Here is a 26030-nt window from a genome sequence, read left to right on the forward strand (position 1 = left end):
GATGAAGGAATAGATGATACACTGATTAAATTTGCTGATGACACAAAGCTAGAAGGGATAGCTAATACTAGAGAAGAGAGAGAGAGGATTCAAAAAGATATAAATAAACTGGAGCAGTGGGCAGCAACTAACAGAACGGTTTTTAACGAGGAAAAATGAAAAATACTACATCTGGGCAATAAAAATGAAAAAAGCATATACAGAATGGGAGGAATAGGGCTAAGCAACAGCACATGTGAAAAAGACTTGGGTATACTAATAGATCATAAACTGAACATGAGTCAACAGTGTGATGCAGTAGCAAAAAAGGCAAATGCAATTCAGGGATGTATTAACAAGCATACAGTCTAGATCACGAGAAGTCATTATTGCCCTCTACTCCTCTTTGGTCAGATCTCATCTGGAATACTGTGTCCAGTTTTGGGCACCACATTTTAAAAAATACATCAACAAACTGGAGCAAGTTCAGAGAAGAGTGACCAGAATGTTGAGCGGTCTGCAAACCATGTCCTTTGAGGAACGTTTACAGGATTTGGGAATGTTTAGCTTGCAAAAAAGAAGACTGAGGAGACTTAATAGCTGTCTACAAATATCTCAAGGGCTGTCACATTGTAGAAGGATCATATTAATTCTCATTTGCACAGGGAAAGACTAGAAGCAATGGGATGAAACTGAATGGGAGGAGAGACAGATTAAATATTAGAAAAAACTTTTTGACAGGGTGATCAATGAATGGAACAGGCTGCCACGAGAGGTGGTGAGTTCTCCTTCCATGAAAGTTTTCAAACAGAGGCTGGACAGACATCTGCCTGGGATGATTTATTAAATCCTGCTTTGAGCAGGGGGTCAGACCAGATGACTCAGGAGGTCCCTTCCAACCCTACCATTCTATGAAACCATAACAGACAAATTTGCACTGAATTATGGTGCTCCTTCTCTTCTGAGCTTTGCACTGTGCCTGAAAAGTAAATCCCCATTACATGTAGGGTATTGGAGCACTCAGGAGAAATTGCACAGCAAACTGAGAGGTCCAATTTTTCCTGTTGGCCCTTATAAAAAATTGGTGCTAAAAACAACAAATTAGTGGTAAAAATGTCATTATTCTTTCTTCACCGTCCAATGATATCAGTTCTTATAGATTGTAAGCTTGCGAGCAGGGCCCTCACTCCTCTTGGTATCTATTTTGAACTGTGATTTTAAACTGTGATTTTTGTTATGCTGTAATGTCTATTGTCTGTAAAAATCCCCACTATAATTTGTAAAGCGCTGCGGAATATGTTGGCGCTATATAAATAAAATTATTATTATTATTCCTGTGAGTCACGTGTCAACATGATCACTGCACCCCAAGATGCTTTCATTGAGAGGTGTAGTTTGTAAAATTACGTCAGTTATGGGAGGTTTCTGCTGCTCTGGAACCTCAGGGGCTCTACTATGTGAAATTGCACCCTCAAACAATTCCAGAAAAATCTGAACTCCAATATGGCACTTCTTCCCTTCTGAGCTTTGCACTGTGCCTCAAAAGTAGTTTTTTGACCATATATGGGATATAGGCGTACTCAGTAGAAATTGCACAACACATTGTATGGTCCATTTTGCTCCTGTTACCCTTGTGAAAATGAAAAATTGGTGGCAAAACCAACATTTTTGTGAAAAAAAAAAAAAAAATTCTTTCATTTTCACAGTTCAACGTTATAAACTTCTGTGAAGCACCTGGGGGTTCAAAGTGTTCACCACACATCTAGATAAATTCCTTGAGGGGCCTAGTTTCCAAAATGTGATCGTTTGTGGAGGGTTTCCACTGTTTAGGCACATCAGGGGCTCTCCAAACTTGATTTGGCATTCGGTAATAATTCCAGCAAATTTTGAGTTCAAAAAGTCAAATGGCGCTCCTTCCCTTCCGATACCTTTATAGTGTGGTTGAAAGGCATGATCCAAATTTTGCCTACCTCAAGTATAGTATGTTCTTCTTAAGACAGAGGATATTTGCATGATAAATCTCCAAATTAATAAGTGTATCCCTCACAAACAACACCTCTCTTGTTCATAGGCTATTTTTCAATAATGTACCTTATCCCCCATTCAAGTGAAGCTGACTGGAACTAAACACAACTCATGGAAAGGTGTGGTGCTTCTGGAAAATTGCCAAATCTCATTCTTAAACAACGTTCACACATTCAGTATTTGGTCAATATTTTACATCTGTATTTGTAAGTCAAAACCAGGAGTGGGTGAAACATGCAGAAGTGGTGCACGTATTTTTATTAGGGTGCAGTCAGACGGCTGTATATCACGGACGACAATTGCAGTGCGTGAACTGACCGGCGACTCTCATGATCCGAGCATAACAGCTGCATAGAAATACATGCTGTCACGGTCGGGTCAGTCCGACCATTGTGATGCGATCATTGTCCATGTTATACAGCCATCTGACTGCGCCCTTAACTCTTTAACTCTTGATTGTTACACTCCTGATTTTGCTTACAAATACAGATTTAAAATACTGAACGTGTGAACATGGCCTTAAAGAGATTTAAATACACCTGTCCACAACCTCAAACAGTCACACTCCAAACTCCACTACACTATGGTGAAGACCAAAGAGCTGTCGAAGGACACCAGAAACAAAATTGTAGCCCTGCACCAGGCTGGGGAGACTTAATCTGCAATAGGCAAGCAGCTTGGTGTGATGAAATCTACTGTGGGAACAATAATAAGAAAATGGAAGACATACAAGACCACTGATAATATCCCTCGATCTGGGGCTCCAAGCAAGAGCTCACCCCGTGGGGTCAAAATGATCACAAGAACGGTGAGCAAAGATCCCAGAACCACAGGTGAATGACCTGCATAGAGCTGGGACCACCGTAGCAAAGGCTACCATCAGTAACACACTACGCCACCAGGGACTCAGATATTGCAGTGCCCAACATGTCCCACTGCTTAAGCCAGTACATGTCCGGGCCGTCTGAAGTTTGCTAGAGAGCATTTGGATTATCCAGAAGAGTATTGGGAGAATGTCATATGGTCTGATGAAACCAAAGTAGAACTGTTTGGTATAAGCAAAACTAGTGTTTGGAAGAGACAGAATGCTGAGTTGCATCCAAAGAACACCATGCCTACTGTGAAGCATGGGGGTGGCAACATCATGCTGTTTCTCTGTAAAGGGACCAGGACAACTGATCCGTGTACATGAAAGAATGGAGCCATGTATCGTGAGATTTTGAGTGGAAACCTTTCATCAGCAAGGGCATTGAAGATGAAACATGGATGGGTCTTTCAGCATGATAATGATCCCAAGCACACCGCCAGGGCAACACACAATACTGATACTACAGCGCTAATACAGTAATATCACAACAATATGACACAGTAAAAACCCAGAATTAACTGCCCAAATCACACATACAATATCAGCCCTCCCGACTATGGCCCACTATCCCTAAGGCCTAAGAGGTTACAGATTGTACTCAGCCATGTGGTTCTCATGTCCAGGAAGCAAAAGAGGCAAGCTGGAGGAGGGAGCTTCTGGGAACGTGTGGGAGAATTATGTATATATAGATAGATATGTGCACAAATATATGCATCTCTATATAAAGATGTACATTTTGGGGCACTTCCCTTCTGCAATCCCCCTGTTGTCGAGAACACGACAATGAAATTTGAGAGAAGTGGTGTGCTGGGATTTGTTGGCCTAATCAACCCAAGTTATAAATTGTGACAGTTCAGGATGAAATGAAGTATAATTCTTCACTTAGGTACCTAGACCACGGCAATCAGCTCCTCCCTGCCATTCAGCGTAACCAAACATTTCCATCCATAGAGTACACCTTTCTTGGAGTCTTATTGCAGTCTTCAGTCTCTTTGTTCCGGTCTTTTCTGCTTTCATGTCATTGTCAATCTTCAGGTGTCCGCCTGTCTCAAAGCCATCTTTCTCCAGTTGTGACTGGTCAGACTCTGGACGGCTTCACCCTCACAGACCATAGGTCAACATCATAGTGTGTGCATCTGTCACCCTGCCAGACTTCACGTTACTCTCCTATAGCTTAATTCAACAGGATTTTGAGTATGTCTGGCATGATGAGACTGCTGGATGTCACAGGGTTTTTTTTTTTGGGCCTCGTGGACTCTGGCACTGAAATCGGCTTTACTCATGCACTGGAAATGACTTTCATCAGACATGCATCAGAAACGACTTCCATCAGGCACTTCTGTAGTCTTGATTGAAGATCGTTGATGAGGTTCCTCCATGGATAATTACACAGATCTTTACTAGGCAGGTCAGAATTTCTTAAGTAGAGAGTGATGTTACAATATCTAAGTTGACTGCAGGAAAGAACACCATCTAATTCTAACCGACATTCAATCCATCTCTTACGAACTTCACCATTGCTAGGATTAAAGTGGCAAATACCTTAGGTGAGGGGACCTGTCCCTAAAGAACCTTACTCTTTTTCCCCATTCACACAAAACACATATTACAATTCTATAATGCATATAGAGATTAAGCTAAAATAGCATGGCTGTTTGTGATCCTTAATGCACATGCAGATCATTGATCCATGTGCAGTTGGACTTATCTACCGGCTGTAAATGCATGAACACCTTCACAGGAACACACTGTGGATGGAGCATGCCCATGTACAGGTAGTCCTGCACCAACACCTAAAGTGTCTATATGCACACATATGGAATTTACAAGGCAGTAAAATGATCAATTTACATAGCATCATTATATATAATATATATTTGATACGGGGTAAAGGGCTGGATTTTTCTTATGTCCTTAACCCCTTTCTCCGGCTGAGTTAATGGTGCTCAGCCTGACTTCTTTGCAGTTGGGTGTCCAGTCTTTTGGTCCTCCTGCAGATCAGAAACAGTCGAATATACATACTAATGACCAGGAGGAAAATGACAGGAAGAGGTAGCTTTGGGCTTTATTACTGTCTCCTCATGGCTGAAATCTGAAAAGAGATGTTTTAACTCAGCACCAAACTGAAAAGCGATCTTCTTGATTCTCTCAGGGGCATCTGGGCAAAGGTCAAGTCGATTCTCTGGAGTGATAGGTGCTCTTCTACAATACAACAATACCTAAAATGAGATTAAGGGAACGGTATGCTCATGGGAGTTCTCCCAGTTAATAACCATCCTGGCACTGGATAATCTCCCTTATTTGATGCTTCCCTGTCCCACCAAACTCACTCATTCTTAACTTCAGGGTGAATTCCCCGTTAACCTTTTTTGAGCTGCCCAGAAAGTCAGCTAATGCCTCAACTCTTCTGAACCCCACAAAATGAATGCAATTTTCCTTTAGTACGCTCCTAGTCAATTGCTTCTGTTTCTTATACAGACACCCCTTCCAGTTTTCAACAATTCAAAAGAGTAAGGGTATGTGCACACGTCCGGATTTCTTGCAGAAATTTCCTGAAGAAAACCGGAAATTTTCTGCAAGAAATCCGCATTTTTTTTTTTGTGTTTTTTTTCCGTTTTTTTCGCGTTTTTCTTAGCATTCTGCAAGCGTAATTAGCTTGCAGAATGCTAAAGTTTTCCAAGCGATCTGTAGCATCGCTTGGAAAACTGACTGACAGGTTGGTCACACTTGTCAAACATAGCGTTTGACAAGTGTGACCAACTTTTTACTATAGATGCAGCCTATGCAGCATCTATAGTAAAAGATAGAATGTTTAAAAATAATAAAAAAAATAAAAAAAATGCTTATACTCACCCGCAGACAGCTGATCTCCTCACCGGCGTCCGTTCCGTATAGATGGTGTGTGCGCGCAGGACCTTCCATGACGTCGCGGTCACGTGAGCGGTCACATGACCGGTCTCGACCAATCACAAGACGGCGACGTCATCGGCAGGTCCTTCACCGCACACCAGCTACAGGAACCGAAGCAACAGCATGCAGCTGAGAGGCGGGAAGACATCGAGGGTGAGTATATGACTATTTTTTATTTTAATTCTTATTTTTTGACCAATTATATGGTGCCCAGTGCGTGGAGGAGAGTCTCCTCTCCTCCACCCTGGGTACCAACCGCACATAATCTGCTTACTTCCCGCATGGTGTGCACAGCCCCGTGCGGGAAGTAAGCAGATCAATGGACTCCCAGGTGTGCGGAATCCCCTGCAATTCCGCATTTTAATGAACATGTTGCTTTTTTTTCCGCGATGCGATTTTTTCGCGGAAAAAAAGGCTACATTTGCACAAAAAATGCGGAATACACTGAAAATAATGGGAGGCATATGTATGCGTTTTTTTCGCGTTTTTATCACGTTTTTATAGCGAAAAAACGCGAAAAAAACGCGAAAAATCCTGAACGTGTGCACATGGCCTAACATACAACCCTCGCAGCTACTTAACACCCTTAGGAATGCTAAACGCCAAACTAAGGTACACTGTTTTTAGTTGTATCCTGCATCATGTTTTAAACAAAGCAATGTTATCCGTCCAAACTTCAAGGTCTAAGCACACAGTGTAACACGACACTCCATCGTATACATCCGTTATCTGTCCATGCTTCTCCACCTGTATTAGTTCATGTAACAATAACCTTTATCCAATCCAGAATGCACAGACATTTTTTTTTTAAAACAAGCAAAATTAACCGCTGAACTTCAAGGCCTAGGTGAACCCACACCTCTCTACCTATCTAAAGGCCCCGTCTCACTAAGCGATTTACCAACGATCACGACCAGCGATACGACCTGGCCGTGATCGTTGGTAAGTCGTTGTGTGGTCGCTGGGGAGCTGTCACACAGACAGCTCTCTCCAGCGACCAACGATCAGGGGAACGACTTCGGCATCGTTGAAACTGTCTTCAACGATGCCGAAGTCCCCCTGCAGCACCCGGGTAACCAGGGTAAACATCGGGTTACTAAGCGCAGGGCCGCGCTTAGTAACCCGATGTTTACCCTGGTTACCAAAAAAACAAACAGTACATACTCGCCTTTCGGTGTCCGTCAGGTCCCTTGCCGTCTGCTTCCTGCTCTGACTGAGTGCCGCCGTACAGTGAGAGCAGAGCGCAGCGGTGACGTCACTGCTGTGCTCTCACTTCTCACTGTACGGCCGGATCTCAGTCAGAGCAGGAAGCAGACGGCAAGGGACCTGACGGACATCAGAATGTGAGTATGTACTGTTTGTTTTTTTTTACATTTACGCTGGTAACCAGGGTAAACATCGGGTTACTAAGCGCGGCCCTGCGCTTAGTAACCCGATGTTTACCCTGGTTACCAGTGAAGACATCGCTGGATCGGTGTCACACACACCGATTCAGCGATGTCAGCGGGACCTCAACGACCAAAAAAAGGTCCAGGCCATTCTGACACGACCAGCGATCTCGCAGCAGGGGCCGGGTCGCTGGTACGTGTCACACATAGCGAGATCGCTACTGAGGTCGCTGTTGCGTCACAAAACTAGTGACTCAGCAGCGATCTCACTAGCGATCTCGCTATGTGAGACGGGGCCTTTAGTCCAACAAAACCACCGCATCCATGGATATGGCTCTTATCCTGAAATCTGTGTTACTCTTATCATTATGAATTCTATGGAAAACTAAAGCTAAAAATAAAAGTAGCAGCAAATACACCTAATTTACTTCACAGGGGGTCTGATAGACAACAGCAAACAGCCAGCACACTAAGGCCCCTTTCACACATCAGTTTTTTGCCGTCAGTCACAATCCGTTGGCTCAACGGATCCGTCACAGATTGTGAAAAACTGATGCGACGGATTCGTTTTTTGGACGGATCAGACTAGCGGATCTGGCTAATTGGATCAGAGCATGCTCAGTTAAAAAAATGGAATCCGTCGCTGGATTCCATCAGGGATTTGGCGCAATAGGCTTTCATTCTAGCAAACGATGGACGGCGACGGATCCATTGCTGTCCGTTTTTTTACTTACACAAAAAACGTTACTTTGTCCATTGTCTCCGGCCGTCGGACAACCAATTTTTGACGGATCTGTCGAACAACGGATGAAATGCCATCCGTCGCAATCCATTGCTAATACAAGTCTATGAGAAAAAAACGGATCCAGCAGCATCAATCATCCGATCCGTTTCTTTCAAAAGTCAACGGATTGCGACTGATGGCAAAAAACTGATGTGTGAAAGGGGCCAAATCCTGTTATGATTGCATTCACATTGAACCTCAGATAAGCCCTTTCTGCCTCCTGTCTGAACCTCACTGGTCTAGCAATACATTTAAATTGCAAAAAAGTAAACTTAGCAAATAGAAGAAGAGTAAAAGAAACTAATAAAACAACCGATAAGAAATGCTGTAGGCCTGATTGAAACTCTGATAAACTGAGTTTACACCAAGGTCTCACTAGCCTTCCTGGTTGTAATCGGCCATGTTGAGGTGTCTGCACACGGTAGGGCACATGAGACTGAGAGAAAATGCCATTTTTTCTGTGTAAATGCCTGTGCTTCAGGACAGTATTGCTAGACCCATTACAATTACTTGTGCAATAACAGTTCCTTGCAATATGTCCGAAGTCACCACATTTAGAGCATTTCACAGAGCCATATTTTCTCCCTCTCTTTGCACCTGACAATTTGCAGTACCTGGCAATATGGCCAGAACCAGCACAGGCATAACATCTAACACATGCCATACCTGATTTAGGGGCCCTGACAGAACATTCTTCCTTCTGTCTGGATCTTTTAAACTCTTCCTTGACTAAGGATACACTCTTAACAATTTTATGTTTGCATTTTCTTTGTAATTTAGACAGCACATACCTGTCATTACATTTTTTTTTTATTGGATCAAAATTTGATAAAATATCTAATCCATCCATTATTCCTTCACTCCTCCCTTTTTGCCCTGCACAGGGCCCAATTGGTCGGGTATCTGACCTTGTTTTCAGAGACAAAGAGTAGGCCGGCACCACATTTGAAAAATCATTGATGATATTTTGCAAACTAGTAATCAGTTGGGAACTAGTATCCAGCTCCACACTGAACTGATTAATGATTTCATCACTAGCTGCTACCATGTCCTTCACAGCTTTGATCTCAGCCCCCGACTGAGTCAGCTGTGCTTCCATGTCAACACATTGATTTTTCATTTCCAGCAATTGTGATTCAAACCCAGAAATCTGCTTTTCTCTGTCCACATTATACTGATTGTTCGCACACACTCTCTGCACATTAGTCACACAACACTGGCAGTGGAAATTTTGGGAATCTGTCTTACACAGGGATTCCTCATAAACGCAGATCAGTTTTGCAAACATCATTTACTTACCATCTGTCTATGTACATGCTATCATGCCCACATGCTTGTTCCAATAAGGAAGACCATAGCAATTCTGCAGATTTGGGTATAGTGGGGGTTACTGGGTGAAACTTACTTTGGCTAATCTTTTAAGGGTCGATAAGTCCATACTCACTGTTCCTGAAGCCATCTTGATCGTCCTCCTCGTCCCTTCTGTGCGGCTTGAAAAGGTCCTTTTACCTAAAGAACACCTTTTCCTGACCAGATGGACTTTTACCTTGAGAAAGACTATGAGTCTTTGGAAGAATGGACTGGTAAAGATCACCCCAAACTCTCAAAGATTACTAAGCAAAGAAAAACGTTAAAAATCAGAAGACTTGGTTCTCTGTTATTGATTTTGTTTCGTGTGTAGCTCGCATTGAAAATCTGCATCAACCATCTGAACTATCAGCACTCTGAACACACAAAACTACACAACAAGTCACCCTGTAACAATGTAGTCTGTCCACTTCCCTCTGGCCTGATCAGTTCACAGACGATGACCAGTAATCCACAATAGCAAAACATGAAAAACAAAATCCAAACGGATGTAGCTCGCCATTTAACATTTTGGTGAGCCAGGTAGGAGGGGGCTTCTGAAAACACGTGTGAGGGAATTACATATATATATATACACACACAGTATATACATGTGTGTGTATATATATATATATATATATATATATATATATATATATATATATATATATATATATATATATATATATATATATATATATATATAGTGTGATGCAGTGACCCCTGTTACAGGTAGGGGGCACTGCATGGTCTTACCAGAATACGCATGGAGGCGTATTGAGGCCATAGGAATGCATGGCAATCATACAGGAATAGCTGTGGTGATGAATCAAAGTCTGGCATTATTGTAAATGGTCGGTATGTGTTATGACCTGGTGGTTACAAAGCAGTACTGAGATGACCTGGTGGGTAAAACCAAACATGTACAAGCTCTGGGGAGGTGGTAAGTTTACTGACCGCAAGCCCTACACCTAACACCAACACTAGAAATAGCCGTGGAGCGTTCCTATCTCTGCCTAGACGCCTCTTCACAGCCTAAGAGCTAACTACCCCTGAAGATGGAAACGGAAAACTAACTCGCCTCAGAGAAACCCCCAAAGGAAAGATAGCCCCCCACATATATTGACGGTGAGTGGAGAGGGAAATGACAAACTCAGAAATGAAACTAGATTTTAGCAAAGGAAGCCATTACTATCTAAATAGACAGAGATAGAAAAGGCTACTGTGCGGTCAGTATTAAAAAACTAAATATTCACGTAGAGTTTACAAAAAATAACCTCCACACCGACTCACGGTGTGGAGGGGCAAATCTGCTACCCCAGAGCTTCCAACTAGCCAAAATAATTCATACTGGCATGCTGGACAAAAAGACATAACATTAACTTGAACTGAAGGTCATAAGCAAGGAAACACCCAAAAAACTAGCAGACTTATCTTAAGCTGAAATGAACTGGCCAACAGAGCACTTCCAGGAAAGGACAGAGTCCACAGGAGGAACATTGACAGCTGGCATTGACTAAAGACTAGAGCCCAGTTAAATAACAAGACCAGGGAACCGATTAGTGAATGCAGCTGCTGAGTTCCACTAGAAACCACCAGAGGGAGCCCAAGAACGGAATTCACAACAGTACCCCCCCCCTTGATGAGGGGTCACCGAACCCTCACCAGAGCCCCCAGGCCGATCGGGACGAGCCAAATGAAAAGCACGTACCAAATCGGCAGCATGGACATCAGAGGCAAAAACCCAAGAATTATCCTCCTGGCCATAACCCTTCCACTTGACCAGATACTGAAGTTTCCGCCTCGAAAGATGAGAATCCAAAATCTTCTCCACCACATATTCCAACTCCCCCTCAACCAACACCGGAGCAGGAGGGTCAACAGAGGGGACCATGGGCACCACATATCTCCGCAACAAAGATCTATGGAACACATTATGAATGGCAAGAGAAGCTGGAAGGGCCAAACGAAAAGACACCGGATTGATAATTTCCGAAATCCTATAAGGACCAATAAAACGAGGCTTGAACTTAGGAGAAGAGACCTTCATAGGAACATGACGAGAAGACAACCAGACCAAATCCCCAACCCGAAGCCGGGGACCAACGCACCGACGGCGGTTAGCAAAACGTTGAGTCTTTTCCTGAGACAATGTTAAATTGTCCACCACATGAGTCCAAATCTGCTGCAACCTGTCCACCACAGAATCTACCCCAGGACAGTCCGAAGGCTCAACCTGCCCTGAGGAAAAACGAGGATGAAAACCGAAGTTACAAAAGAAAGGCGAAACCAAAGTAGCCAAACTAGCCCGATTATTAAGGGCAAACTCGGCCAACGGCAAAAAAGTAACCCAATCATCCTGATCAGCAGACACAAAGCATCTCAAATAGGTTTCCAAGGTCTGATTGGTTTGCTCCGTCTGTCCATTTGTCTGAGGGTGAAAGGCCGAAGAAAAAGACAAATTAATGCCCATTCTAGCACAAAAGGACCGCCAAAACTTAGAAACAAATTGGGTACCTCTGTCAGACACAATATTCTCCGGAATACCATGCAAATGAACCACATGCTGAAAAAATAAAGGAACCAAATCAGAGGAGGAAGGCAACTTAGGCAAAGGTACCAAGTGGACCATTTTAGAAAACCGGTCACAAACCACCCAGATGACAGACATCTTCTGAGAGACAGGAAGATCGGGAATAAAATCCATGGAAATCTGCGTCCAGGGCCTCTCAGGGATAGGCAAAGGCAAAAGCAACCCACTGGCACGAGAAAAGCAGGGCTTAGCCCGGGCACAAATCCCACAGGACTGCACGAAAGAACGCACATCCCGTGACAAAGAAGGCCACCAAAAGGACCTGGCAACCAAATCTCTGGTACCAAAGATCCCAGGATGACCAGCCAATACAGAGCAATGAATCTCAGAAATCACCTTACTAGTCCATCTATCAGGAACAAATAATTTCCCCACAGGACAGCGGTCGGGTCTATCAGCCTGAAACTCCTGAAGCACCCGCCGCAAATCAGGGGAGATAGCAGAAAGAATCACCCCCTCCTTGAGAATACCAGCCGGCTCAAGGACTCTCGGAGAATCAGGCAAAAAACTCCTAGACAGGGCATCAGCCTTCACATTCTTAGATCCCGGAAGATACAAGACCACAAAATCGAAACGGGAGAAAAACAAAGACCACCGAGCCTGTCTAGGATTCAACCGCTTGGCAGACTCAAGGTAAATCAGATTCTTGTGATCGGTCAAGACCACAACATGATGCTTAGCTCCCTCAAGCCAATGTCGCGACTCCTCAAATGCCCACTTCATAGCCAACAACTCCCGATTGCCGACATCATAATTACGCTCAGCAGGCGAAAACTTTCTAGAGAAGAAAGCACACGGTTTCAATACAGAGCCATCAGAACTTCTCTGAGACAAAACAGCTCCTGCCCCAATCTCAGAAGCGTCAACCTCAACCTGAAAAGGGAGAGAGACATCTGGCTGACACAAGACAGGGGCAGAAGTAAAACGACGCTTACACTCCTGAAAGGCCTCCACAGCCGCAGAGGACCAATTCACCACATCAGCACCTTTCTTGGTCAAATCGGTCAGAGGTTTAAACACAGTAGAAAAATTAGCAATGAAGCGGCGATAAAAATTAGCAAAGCCTAAAAATTTCTGAAGGCTCTTCACAGATGTGGGCTGAGTCCAATCATAAATAGCCTGGACCTTAACAGGGTCCATTTCAATAGCCGAAGGGGAAAAAATGAACCCCAGAAAAGAAACCTTCTGAACTCCAAAAAGGCACTTAGACCCCTTCACAAACAGTGCATTAGCACGAAGAATCTGAAATACCATCCTGACCTGCTTCACATGAGACTCCCAATCATCGGAAAAAACCAAAATATCATCCAAATATACAATCATGAATTTATCCAGATACTCCCGGAAAATATCATGCATAAAGGACTGAAACACAGATGGAGCATTAGAGAGCCCGAAAGGCATCACAAGATATTCAAAATGGCCTTCGGGCGTATTAAATGCTGTTTTCCATTCATCACCCTGTTTGATGCGGACTAGATTATATGCCCCTCGAAGGTCAAGCTTGGTAAACCAGCTAGCCCCTTAAATCCGAGCAAACAAATCAGAGAGCAGAGGCAAAGGGTACTGGAATTTGACCGTGATCTTATTGAGAAGGCGATAATCTATACAGGGCCTCAAGGAGCCATCCTTCTTGGCAACAAAAAAGAACCCCGCTCCCAACGGCGACGTAGACGGGCGAATATGCCCCTTCTCCAAGGACTCCTTTACATAACTCCGCATAGCGGCATGCTCTGGCACAGACAGATTGAAGAGTCAGCCCTTAGGGAACTTACAGCCAGGAATCAAATTAATGGAGCAATCACAGTCCCTATGAGGAGGCAGGGGACTGGATTTGGGCTCCTCAAATACATCCTGGAAATCTGACAAAAACTCAGGAACTTCAGAAGGAGGGGACGAAGAAATTGACATCAGAGGAATATCACTATGTATCCCCTGACAACCCCAACTAGTCACAGACATAGATTTCCAATCCAGCACAGGATTATGTACCTGTAACCATGGAAACCCCAGCACAACCACATCATGCAAATTCTACAACACCAAAAAGCGAATGTTTTCCTGATGTGCCGGAGCCATGTACATGGTTAACTGTGTCCAGTACTGAGGTTTATTCTTGGCCAATGGCGTAGCATCAATCCCCCTCAAGGGAATAGGGCTCTGCAAAGGCTCCAAGGAAAAACCACAGCGCCTGGCAAATTCCAGATCCATTAAGTTCAGGGCAGCGCCAGAATCCACAAATGCCATTACAGAAAAGGACGACAATGAGCAAATCAGGGTAATAGACAAGAGAAATTTAGGCTGTACAGTACTGATGGTAACCGACCTAGCAGCCCTCTTAGTACGCTTCGGGCAGTCAGAGACAGCATGAGTAGCGTCACCACAGTAGAAACACAGCCCATTCTGACGTCTGAACTCCTGCCGTTCTGCTCTCGTCAAAGTCCTATCACATTGCATAGGCTCAGGACTCTGCTCAGCGGACACCGCCATATGGTGCACCACCTTACGTTCACATAGGCGCCGATCAATCTGAATGGCCAGAGACATTGATTCGTTCAAACCAGCAGGCGTGGGGAACCCCACCATAACATCTTTAAGGGCTTCAGAAAGACCCTTTCTGAAAATAGCTGCCAGAGCATCCTCATTCCATTTTGTAAGCACAGACCACTTTCTAAATTTCTGACAATATATCTCTACTGCTTCCTGCCCCTGACACAGGGCCAGCAAGATTTTTTCTGCCTGATCCACAGAATTAGGTTCATCATAAAGCAGTCCGAGTGCTTGAAAAAATGCATCTACATTGAGCAATGCAGGATTCCCTGGCTCAAGGGAGAATGCCCAGTCTTGCGGGTCTCCCCGGAGCAGAGAAATAACAATCTTCACCTGCTGAACGGAGTCACCAGAGGAACGGGGTCTCAGAGCAAAAAACAATCTACAATTATTTTTGAAGTTCAAAAATTTAGATCTATCCCCAGAAAACAAATCAGGAAAGGAATTCTAGGCTCAGAAACTGGAGTCTGGACAACATAATCTTGGATACTCTGTACCCTAGCAGCGAGATGATCAACACGCGCAGACAGACCCTGAACCTCCATCTCAGTACCCAAATTCTGAACCATCCAAAGATCAAGGGGAAAAAAAAGGACAAAACAAGCAGCACAAAAAAAAAAAAACACTGACTCAGAACCCTTTTTTTTTTTTTTTCCCCCTCTTTTGAGAAGCATTTAACACATTGTGGGCCAGCTGTACTGTTATGACCTGGTGGTTACGAAGCAGTACTGAGATGACCTGGTGGGTAAAACCAAACATGTACAAGCTCTGGGGAGGTGGTAACTTTACTGACCGCAAGCCCTACACCTAACACCAACACTAGAAATAGCCGTGGAGCGTTCCTATCTCTGCCTAGACGCCTCTTCACAGCCTAAGAGCTAACTACCCCTGAAGATGGAAACGGAAAACTAACTCGCCTCAGAGAAACCCCCAAAGAAAAGATAGCCCCCCACATATATTGACGGTGAGTGGAGAGGGAAATGACAAACTCAGAAATGAAACTAGATTTTAGCAAAGGAGGCCATTACTATCTAAACAGACAGAGATAGAAAAGGCTACTGTGCGGTCAGTATTAAAAAACTAAATATCCACGCAGAGTTTACAAAAAATAACCTCCACACCGACTCACGGTGTGGAGGGGCAAATCTGCTACCCCAGAGCTTCATACCTCCCAACTTTTGAAGATGGGAAAGAGGGACAAAGTTTGCGGCGCGCAAATTTTAGGCCACGCCTCTGACCACACCCATTCATAATTAGTCACACCCATATCCACGTCCCAAGCACACCCATTTAGCACTGCTGATCACACTGTTTCATATACAATAGTTATAAACAAAAAAATATGGCCACACAGTGCTCCATACTGTATAATGGCCACACATGAGGCTCCATACTGTATAATGAACACACATGACGCTCCATACTGTATAATGACCGCATGCATACTGTATAATGGCCGCACATGATGCTCCATACTGTATAATGACCGCACATGATGCTCCATACTGTATAATGACCGCACATGATGCTCCATACTGTATAATGGCCGCACATGATGCTCCATACTGTATAATGACCGCACATGATGCTCCATACTGTATAATGACCGCATGCATACTGTATAATGACCACACATGATGCTCCATACTGTATAATGGCCGCACATGATGCTCCATACTGTATAATGAACGCACATGATGCTCCATACTGTATAATGACCGCACATGATGCTCCATATTGTATAACGACCGCACATGATGCTCCATACTGTATACTGGCTGCACATGATGCTCCATACTGTATAATGACCGCACATGATGCTCCATATTGTATAATGACCGCACATGATGCTCCATACTGTATACTGGCTGCACATGATGCTCCATACTGTATAATGAACACACATGATGCTCCATACTGTATAATGGCCACACATGATGCTCCATATTGTATAATGACCGCACATGATGCTCCATACTGTATAATGACCGCACATGATGCTCCATACTGTATAATGACCGCACATGATGCTCCATACTGTATAATGACCGCACATGATGCTCCATATTGTATAATGACCGCACATGATGCTCCATACTGTATAATGACCGCACATGATGCTCCATACTGTATAATGACCGCACATGATGCTCCATATTGTATAATGACCGCACATGATGCTCCATACTGTATAATGACTGCACATGATGCTCCATATTGTATAATGACCACACATGATGCTCCATACTGTATACTGGCTGCACATGATGCTCCATATTGTATAATGACCGCACATGATGCTCCATACTGTATAATGACTGCACATGATGCTCCATACTGTATAATGACCCCACATGATGCTCCATACTGTATTATGGCCACAGTTCTCCATACTGTATAATGACATACAGGCACGCAGCTCACACACATGCAGCATCACACACACAGTATCACACATACACACGCAGCATCACAAACGCAGCTCACAAACACATGCAGCTTTGACACAAATGCATCACACATGCAGCCATCACACACACACAGCCATCACACACACACGCAGTCATCACACACACACACGCAGCCATCACACACACACACACAGCCATCACACACACACGCAGTCATCACACACACGCAGTCATCACACACACACGCAGTCATCACACACACGCAGCCATCACACACACACACGCAGCCATCACACACACATGCAGCCATCACACACACACACACACACACGCAGCCATCACACACACACGCAGCCATCACACACACACACACACGCAGCCATCACACACACACACACACGCAGCCATCACACACATGCAGCCATCACACACACACGCAGCCATCACACACACACGCAGCCATCACACACACACACACACACGCAGCCATCACACACACACACACGCAGCCATCACACACATGCAGCCATCACACACACCCAGCCATCACACACACCCAGCCATCACACACACACACACACACACCCAGCCATCACACACACACCCAGCCATCACACACACACCCAGCCATCACACACACACACTCAGCCATCACACACACACACCCAGCCATCACACACACACACCCAGCCATCACACACACACACCCAGCCATCACACACACACACCCAGCCATCACACACACACACCCAGCCATCACACACACCAGATACCTCATACACACATGACACACACACAAATGCAGCATCACACATCTCACACACACACACACACACACACACACACAATCTCCTCTGTGGTGCAGGGGCGGCTGATCTGTCCATGTGCAGCTCTTCAGTTTCTCCGGCTGCTCACAGCTCTGCACTGTCCCGGCACCTCCCCCGTCTCTCCTTCTCTGCCGGGATAGCAGCTAAGAGCAGGAGACGCCAGAGCTCTGTGCACACACCTCAGGTAGTGAGTCGCTGACCTCTCATCTTGATCGCTGCTGGCTCTCTTCCTCAGCGTGGCAGCGCCGCACACACAGGGGGCGGGGGCGGGGGCGGGGGAGGGATCGGTCGGGAGGAGACCCAGCATGTATAAGAAAAAAAAAACAGCCACAAACCTAATCGGGCTCTCTCTACGTCCCGGAAGTGGGCGGGGCTTCACCGGCGGCCGCAAATTCGGGATTTTAAATGCCCGAAGCGGGACAGCGGGACCCCGGTGCCAAAGCGGGACTGTCACGCTGAAATCGGGACGGTTGGGAGGTATGGAGCTTGCAACTAGCCAAAATAATTCATACTGGCATGCTGGACAAAAAGACATAACATTAATTTGAACTGAAGGTCATAAGCAAGGAAACACCCAAAAAACTAGCAGACTTATCTTAAGCTGAAATGAACTGGCCAACAGAGCACTTCCAGGAAAGGACAGAGTCCACAGGAGGAACATTGACAGCTGGCATTGACTAAAGACTAGAGCCCAGTTAAATAACAAGACCAGGGAATCGATTAGTGAATGCAGCTGCTAAGTTCCACTAGAAACCACCAGAGGGAGCCCAAGAACGGAATTCACAACAGGTATGTGTGTCACAGAGGAAGACACTCTGCAGTGCCAGCCTGAAGTAAGGTTGTTCTGGGACCTGTAGTCCCGCAAGTAATTGTGTTGTTTGTATAATTGTGAAGGGAGGCTGGCAGGGCTAGATATGAGAGATGGGTGGGTCGATCTAGCCACACACACACACCTCACACCTGTTGGGGTGGTTAGAGCTTCATAATGTGACCAGGGTGTGGGTCACATGGGTCTCTGAGTATGGACCTGATTGGTTCTGTGCTGGAAGGTCCTGGAAGCCTATGTGTTGGGAGTGCTAACTTCCTGAATAGCTCGTGGTGGGGCTTTGGGACCTGGTGGCCTGTGTGTTGGACAGTCCCAGCCAGGATGGACGTCCTGAACAGCACACTGTAGAGGCCTTGGTGTTGGGAGGTCCAGAGTGAGGACCAGAATCCCTGAAGAGCACCTGGTGAGGACAAGGACCTGCAGAGCCGGTGATGGCTGCTGTGTCGAGAAGCTACCGTCCTTCGGTGGGTGTGGACTGACTGATGTGTGCCTGCCAGGCAAGTTGGTGAACCCCGTAAGGCAGCTTTCCCAGGAGAGTGGACTGACAAGGAGTCAGCAAGTAGAGCAGGAGCTCCCGTTATGTACCTCAATAGACTGTTGGTGCTTATGATGTACTATGAACTGTGTGGTAACCCACGTCGACTGGTCAGAAGAGGACCAGCGTGATTAGTTGTTGCAGACTTAATGATGTGAAACTTAATGTGATGTCCTGACAGAGTGTGTAATGGACTGTTCGTGATATGGTTTATGAGTCTTTACTAAACCAAATAGACTGTTTTGTGTGAAAAACCGTGCCCGTGTGCCTGAATATCGCGGCCAAGCGAGTGTCCCCCAATATGCTAGTGAGCTCTATCTTACAATAGATATATACACATCTCTATATACAGATGTACATTTTGGGGACACTTCCCTTCTACAAAGACTTACAGAAAACGTTTGACCACTGTCATTGCCAACAAAGAATATATAACAAAATATTGAGATGAACTTTTGTTAAAGGGAATCTGTCACCCCATTTTAGGCCTATAAGCTAAGGCCACCGCCATCATGGGCTTATCTACAGCATTCTATAATGCTGTAGATAAGCCCCCAATGTAACCTGAAAGATAAGAAAAACAAGTTAGATTATACTCACCCAGGGGCGGACCGATCCGGTCCGATGGGCGTCGCGGTCCGGGTCTGGCGCCTCCCATCTTCATACGATGACGTCCTCTTTGCTTCCTGTCGCGACGCCCATCGGACCGGACCGCATCGGGACCGCCCCTGGGTGAGTATAATCTAACTTGATTTTCTTATCTTTCAGGCTACATCGGGGGCTTATCTACAGCATTATAGAATGCTGTAGATAAGCCCCTGATGGCAGTGACCTCAGCTTATAGGCCTAAAATAAATGGGGTGACAGATTCCCTTTAATGACCAAATACTTATTTTCCACCATAATTTGCGAAATAAATCTTGCCAAATCAGACATGGTGATTTTCTGGATTTGTTTTTCTGGAACCCCAGGAGTTCGGGTACCACAGTGATGCTGCCTTTCTCTCGGGGAGGGTAGTGCCATGCCTAGAGACAAGTGGAATCCCTTTTGGCAGGTAAATCCTACACACAACATATTCTAACTCCAGGCCAGAAGGGGGAGCTCAGAACCCTGTTTTAGGGGAACTTCCCTGATTTCCATCCTGGTCTGAAGGAGGAGTTACTTCAGTCTGGAGCAGACAGTGAAGGGAGAGTAGTTATTAGGAGCTCAGGGAGGCTGCAATTGGGCCTCCTGTGAGCGCAGAAACCGGGCATCGGGAGCCTGAGGTTGTGGATATCTGCAAGGTCCACAGTAGAACCGGAGGGTGTAGGACTGTATGTTAATTGCCCATATTAAACCTGAGGCACAGCAGCAGATAGAGCCTGGGGTCACCGTGTCAGAGACCCCCAAGGGTACAGCTCAAGCTGCCTGCCGTGCAGGTACTGTCCCAGGACAGGAGAGAGAAAGAAGTACTTTGCCAGCAAACCACAGGTAGCAAGGTACCAGAAACCCAGAGCATAGAGGAAGGCTCCCAACCTGACCTGCCAAGGGAGATTACTACTTGTTTCCAGGCTGCCTGGACTCCTGTAGCTGTTGCCGGTACCCTGGACTGAGGCCTACTACAACTCCAGTAAACCAGGTAAAGACTGCAACCTTGTGTCCTCTGTTATTTACCGGCAGCCCATCATCCTTTCCATACACCTTGGGAGCCCTCGGAACCCCGCTTCACCTGTGGGAAGCATCACCATCTTGCTGCAACAACACCACCCCAGAGGACCCCTTTAAGCAGCTTCGGTCCCCTCTGATCGTATGCCATAGGTGACGTCCCGAATAGACTTTATTAAACTCTTTAAAGACTTTCTCCTTTTTGTTGAGTCCCAGGGCCACAGACCGGGTCGCAGCCACCGCGACATACCCTTAAAGAGCGACCGGACCCTATACCGAGTATCCCCATTGCCCTGGTGGGTGACTCATTTTCCCATTTTGACTCTCATAGTTGTGGTCTACCTATGATGTCCATTACAGGCCTATCTTATCTTTTTAAGTGGGAGAACTTGCACAATTGGTGGCTGACTAAATACCGTATATACTCGAGTATAAGCCAAGAATTTCAGCCCATTTTTTTAGGCTGAAATTGCCCCTCTCGGCTTATACTCGAGTCATACCCTGGGGCCGGCAGGGAAGGAGGAGCAGCAGGAGTGTAATAATACTCACCTGGTCCTGGCGCGGTCCCTGCACGTCTGTTCCCCGACTCCGGCAGCTTGTTCCTGTAGTGAGTGGTCACATTGTACCGCTCATTACAGTAATGAATATGGACTCCACTCTCATAGGGGTGGAGCTGCATATTCATTACTGTAATGAGCAGTACCGTGTGACCGCTCACTACAGGAAGAAGCTGCCGGCTTATTAATACTCCGGATTGATTTTTCTGAATTTATTGAATTGCAAGAAAAAATATTTTCTTTGCTTCACTCTGGTGCTCAGTTTCCATATGCAGTTGTGTGAAAAAGTGTTTGCCCCATCCTGATCTCCTATTTTTGCACCTGTGTTGCCGCCATCTTAATTACATGGGTCCACTGCATCCTGATAGTGGCCAAAATATTAACTAATACCTCCCATATTTCTATGTGTTTTTTGCACTTTATTTTTCATGGTGTAGTTGGGCCCATTTGGTCTTGTAAACTGGTGTCTGTTCACATGGGATGCATCTGGATAGCGCTGGGCAGCCCACCTGATCTAATAGTATGGGCGAAACTAATAGGCTGTTAACCTGAATGCTGTTTTGCACTTGTGTTGCCGCCATCTTAGCTACTTGGGTCCACTGCATCCTGATAGTGCATTTGTTTGGATGCTTGGGCAGGTAAGTGGAGCGCCCCCACACCGCCACAGGGCCGAGGGGTACCCGGAGCCGGGCCTCTGGGTCTCAGTCCTGGGGTTGTCACGGTGGCTAGGCCCGGTCCGTGGCCCTGTCTGTCAGTGGGGGACGTCCGGTGAAATAAGTCGTGTTAGTGTTGTAGCGGTGCAGTTGTGGGGTGCAGGTCGCGGTAAATAACGAGGACACCAGGTTGCAGTCTCTTTACCTCTTTACTGGAGATCTCTGAGTCCTCAGTCCAGAATACGGTTCACCAAGCCGCGCAAGTCCGGCCGGTCCAATGGCACCTCCAGAGTTCACTTCACAGGTGGAAATCGGTGCCTTCCTTCTTAGCGCTATGTGTTGTAGTCCTTCCCTGCTGTGCTTACGGAAAGTACCCCACAACTGTTGTGTCTGTTTCTTAAGTTCCCTCACAACTCGATTAAATGATGTTCTTCTAATCGTCCGTCCCTTCCTGATGTTACAGTTAGAACGGCACCCGTTTGTCGGGTAGGCCTGGAGTTCTTCCGGGACCCTAGAGACGCCCCTCTCCCGCAATTGCCTCCCAAGACTTCATAGGTGATATGTGTTAGACAGCCCGCCTTAAACTGACTGTCCTGCCGCTGTTTAGAGTATTGCTTGAAGCTGAATGTTATAATACTCCCTCGGCGTTCCGGCCACCGGTAGTGCGCCTCAGCAGGGTGTTGCTCCGGTCTTACAGCATGACCCCTACTGGAATTCTCCTATTGCTTGATCTCGTTTCTCACTCAGCACAATCTATCTCACTTCTAGTCCTTTCTTGGGCACCGCCGCTATTCTGAGCAGGCACGGTCCCGTTACGTTCTTTCCAATGCCAAGCCTCTGCCAGGATCCCACCCCTGGCAGAGACCCTACTGTCTCTTCCTCCACAACACCCTCTGCCACAAGGTGTTGCTTTGTTCAATCCAGTCAGCCTTCTGCTCTAACTTCCTGCCTGACCCCCAGTTTACCCACCATGGTGGGGGAGTGGCCTAATGAATAGCACCCTTAGCTCCCCCCCGGAGGCCCAGCTGTGAAATGTATTGGTGTCTGTGATACCTGATCAGATGAACTCCTTCAGTGCCATCGGACGCACCATGGCTCCCCATAGTGGCGGAGCCACAGTACTGCAACGACCAGGACTCTGGGGCGCTGCACTCCCCCCTGGTTAAACACAGTACTCCGGGACTGGGAAGAAAAAACAACAATACAAGTTAGCAAAAAGACATACAATTTTGTTGAGTGCAAACGACAATAAGCATACTTGAACAGGCTTCCCTTTATGGGAGGTGAGGACACTTGAACGTTACAAACATAGTTAAATATTCAAACATTATAAATTACAGGCTATAAATAACTCCTGTTACCCAACCGGGTATTCTACTAAGTGCAAACATTATTGAACAATAATTCAACTTTGCCTTTAAGGACATACACTCTTCATCCATTCATCCACTAAAGACCTTCCTATAATCACATTATAAGGCATTTTAACTTTCTCATTCTCCTTCTGTTAATCTGCAGGACCGCCTGTCCTATCGGCACCAGACCTACTGCCTCTCCTTTCTATTACAGGACCGTCCCGTTCAGCCAGGACCTACTGCCTTTTCAGCTACTATACATGGTATAGAACATAACATACTTTCTGTTTTGGAAGCACTGAGCCATCTACATATGACCCTTAAGAGGACCTACCACCTAACCCCTACGGGTTCACTCTCTGTCCTAAGCAACACATTACTAACTTTCGATGGGGAACGCAGGGTTTACCTTCTATTCCCATTACCTTATCAACATTATTAACTATTCCCTTATATCATCAACCTTCATTACTACTTTCTTTCTTCTAACTATGCAGGACATTCTGTCTACCCCTACGGGCCCACTGCATCTTCCTTCTAGCTCACACACTTCCTTCTAAGGAACATTATCAACATTTCTTTTTACAATTTAACCATTTCAATACACATAACCCTTACATGTCAACATTATCATTTTACTTTCACATTACTGTTCTAAAACAGTATCACTCATAAGTACACTTTCGGCATCCCCTTTAAGAGAGGCTCAAATCTTTCTGAGGTAGCTCGTCTTCTCAGCCTACCAGTCTTTGTTCAGCAAAGGTTCCAGAACGGTATCTTCGCAAAGAGTCTTTAAATAAAACCAGTAGGAAGCGCCTTTAATAAGGTGCAAACTATTTACAAGAAAGTTTGGATCATGCACTGTTCATGATTTCTCAGTTTGTAAAACTTGTGCAAAACTGTAGAAAAACAAACAATAAGGATCCCGGGTCAACTAAGGGATCCATAAATTGTTAACCCTGGATGGGTTTAGTAACAAACAATCAGGAACAATAACTATTTACATTTTTAAGGCAACCATGCTTACTCATTCTTCGGGGAGGAAGGTGGTTTCCTCCCAGGCCTCACCAAACCAACGGGCCGTCCGACCGGTTCCAGGATCGGGTCCCGCCCCAACAGCGACAGGATCCCTCGCCGGGATGTTCTTTTCGCTGAAGCTCCGGCACGCCCCCAAGAGGCATGGTAAAACCGGGTGCTCCGTTGTTCCTCGGGGCCAGGTTCAGCGGCCTTTTCAGCGGGAGATTCATCCTCCGGTGTTCCGGCGGTGGCTTGTAGTGCGACGCACCGCTGGACGCCCCGTGCCACCCAGCCAGCTTCGCCTGTTGCTCTCCTCCACCGGGTGTAAGTTACCGCATCACCAGGCTCCAGATCGCGAGGGAATCGTCCTTCACAAGGCTCCACCTCCTCCCGGTCCACATGAACTTGTAGCGGTTCTCCAATCTCCTGTATAACCCCGCGTCCATATTGAGGGTTGAAAGAGACCACCACACCCCAATGAGACAAGGGGGGTTCCGCGACGGCGGTTAAATCGATCTGGGCTGCCGGTTGTGGTCGGTTCCGCCATGCAGCCATCAAGCGCCGCAGGTGCTCAGCCTCCGGCAGGATCTTCATGCCCGGTGCCTGCAGCGCACCCTCAGCCGCGGCCGGGTGGGAAGGAGCAGGGGACACCGGAGATAGGTGGACTTCCGTGGGCCGACCCAGCCGAGCAAGCACGCGGGCATCGGCCTCCATGCGGCGCGCTATCCGGCGGGCCTCGGCTGCGGCTACACACTCCTCCGATGATGGCAAGGGGGGTCGGCCCATTGGTAGTTCCGTGAGGGTCAGTCCCCGCAACGCTGGTGCATCTGAGGCTGTGTCAGACGGTGCAGCCTCAGGTTGAATCGGATCAGTCCCCCGCGGGATTCTTGGTGTCGCCATCTTTGCTCCTTCTGCGGTGTCTTCTTCCCGCGGTCTCTTTCGTGGGCGGCCTCGTCTCCATGGTCTCCACCCTCCAAACAGGATTAGGAGGCGGACCTCGGCTGTTGACGGACACGTCCTCAGGACCAAGAAATGTTTAGACTGGGCGGCCATTATCTTTTGCGCTCTCCAGCTTGTTTACGCCTACTCCACGCCCCTTCTCTTCTCCTGCGCTTCTCCTCAGCGCTGCAATGGCGGCGGATTTTGGCGCGAACTTTTGGCGGCAAGTGGCAATCCACAGTCTCTCAATAAAGCACAGTCCAAGTACAACAAATCACAGTTCCAAGGCACACATGACCTGATTCTTCAGGCTTAAGTAGATCCTGTTCGTGACGCCAAGTTCTGGAGTGCCACCACACCGCCACAGGGCCGAGGGGTACCCGGAGCCGGGCCTCTGGGTCTCAGTCCTGGGGTTGTCACGGTGGCTAGGCCCGGTCCGTGGCCCTGTCTGTCAGTGGGGGACGTCCGGTGAAATAAGTCGTGTTAGTGTTGTAGCGGTGCAGTTGTGGGGTGCAGGTCGCGGTAAATAACGAGGACACCAGGTTGCAGTCTCTTTACCTCTTTACTGGAGATCTCTGAGTCCTCAGTCCAGAATACGGTTCACCAAGCCGCGCAAGTCCGGCCGGTCCAATGGCACCTCCAGAGTTCACTTCACAGGTGGAAATCGGTGCCTTCCTTCTTAGCGCTATGTGTTGTAGTCCTTCCCTGCTGTGCTTACGGAAAGTACCCCACAACTGTTGTGTCTGTTTCTTAAGTTCCCTCACAACTCGATTAAATGATGTTCTTCTAATCGTCCGTCCCTTCCTGATGTTACAGTTAGAA

At 46.4% G+C, this 26030-nt stretch overlaps 1 protein-coding gene across 1 annotated transcript in view; it reads right to left on the reverse strand.

The window, feature by feature from the left end:
* USPL1 (ubiquitin specific peptidase like 1) overlaps positions 1–26030 on the reverse strand; it is a 131754-nt gene that overhangs the window by 48801 nt on the left and 56923 nt on the right. The window contains exon 5 of the mRNA XM_077299255.1: positions 4945–5074. Coding sequence (XP_077155370.1) covers positions 4945–5074 — 130 coding nt within the window. The remainder of the gene's footprint in view (positions 1–4944; positions 5075–26030) is intronic.

This window comes from Ranitomeya variabilis, chromosome 3, assembly GCF_051348905.1.
Source record: "Ranitomeya variabilis isolate aRanVar5 chromosome 3, aRanVar5.hap1, whole genome shotgun sequence".
Lineage (NCBI taxonomy): Eukaryota > Metazoa > Chordata > Amphibia > Anura > Dendrobatidae > Ranitomeya > Ranitomeya variabilis.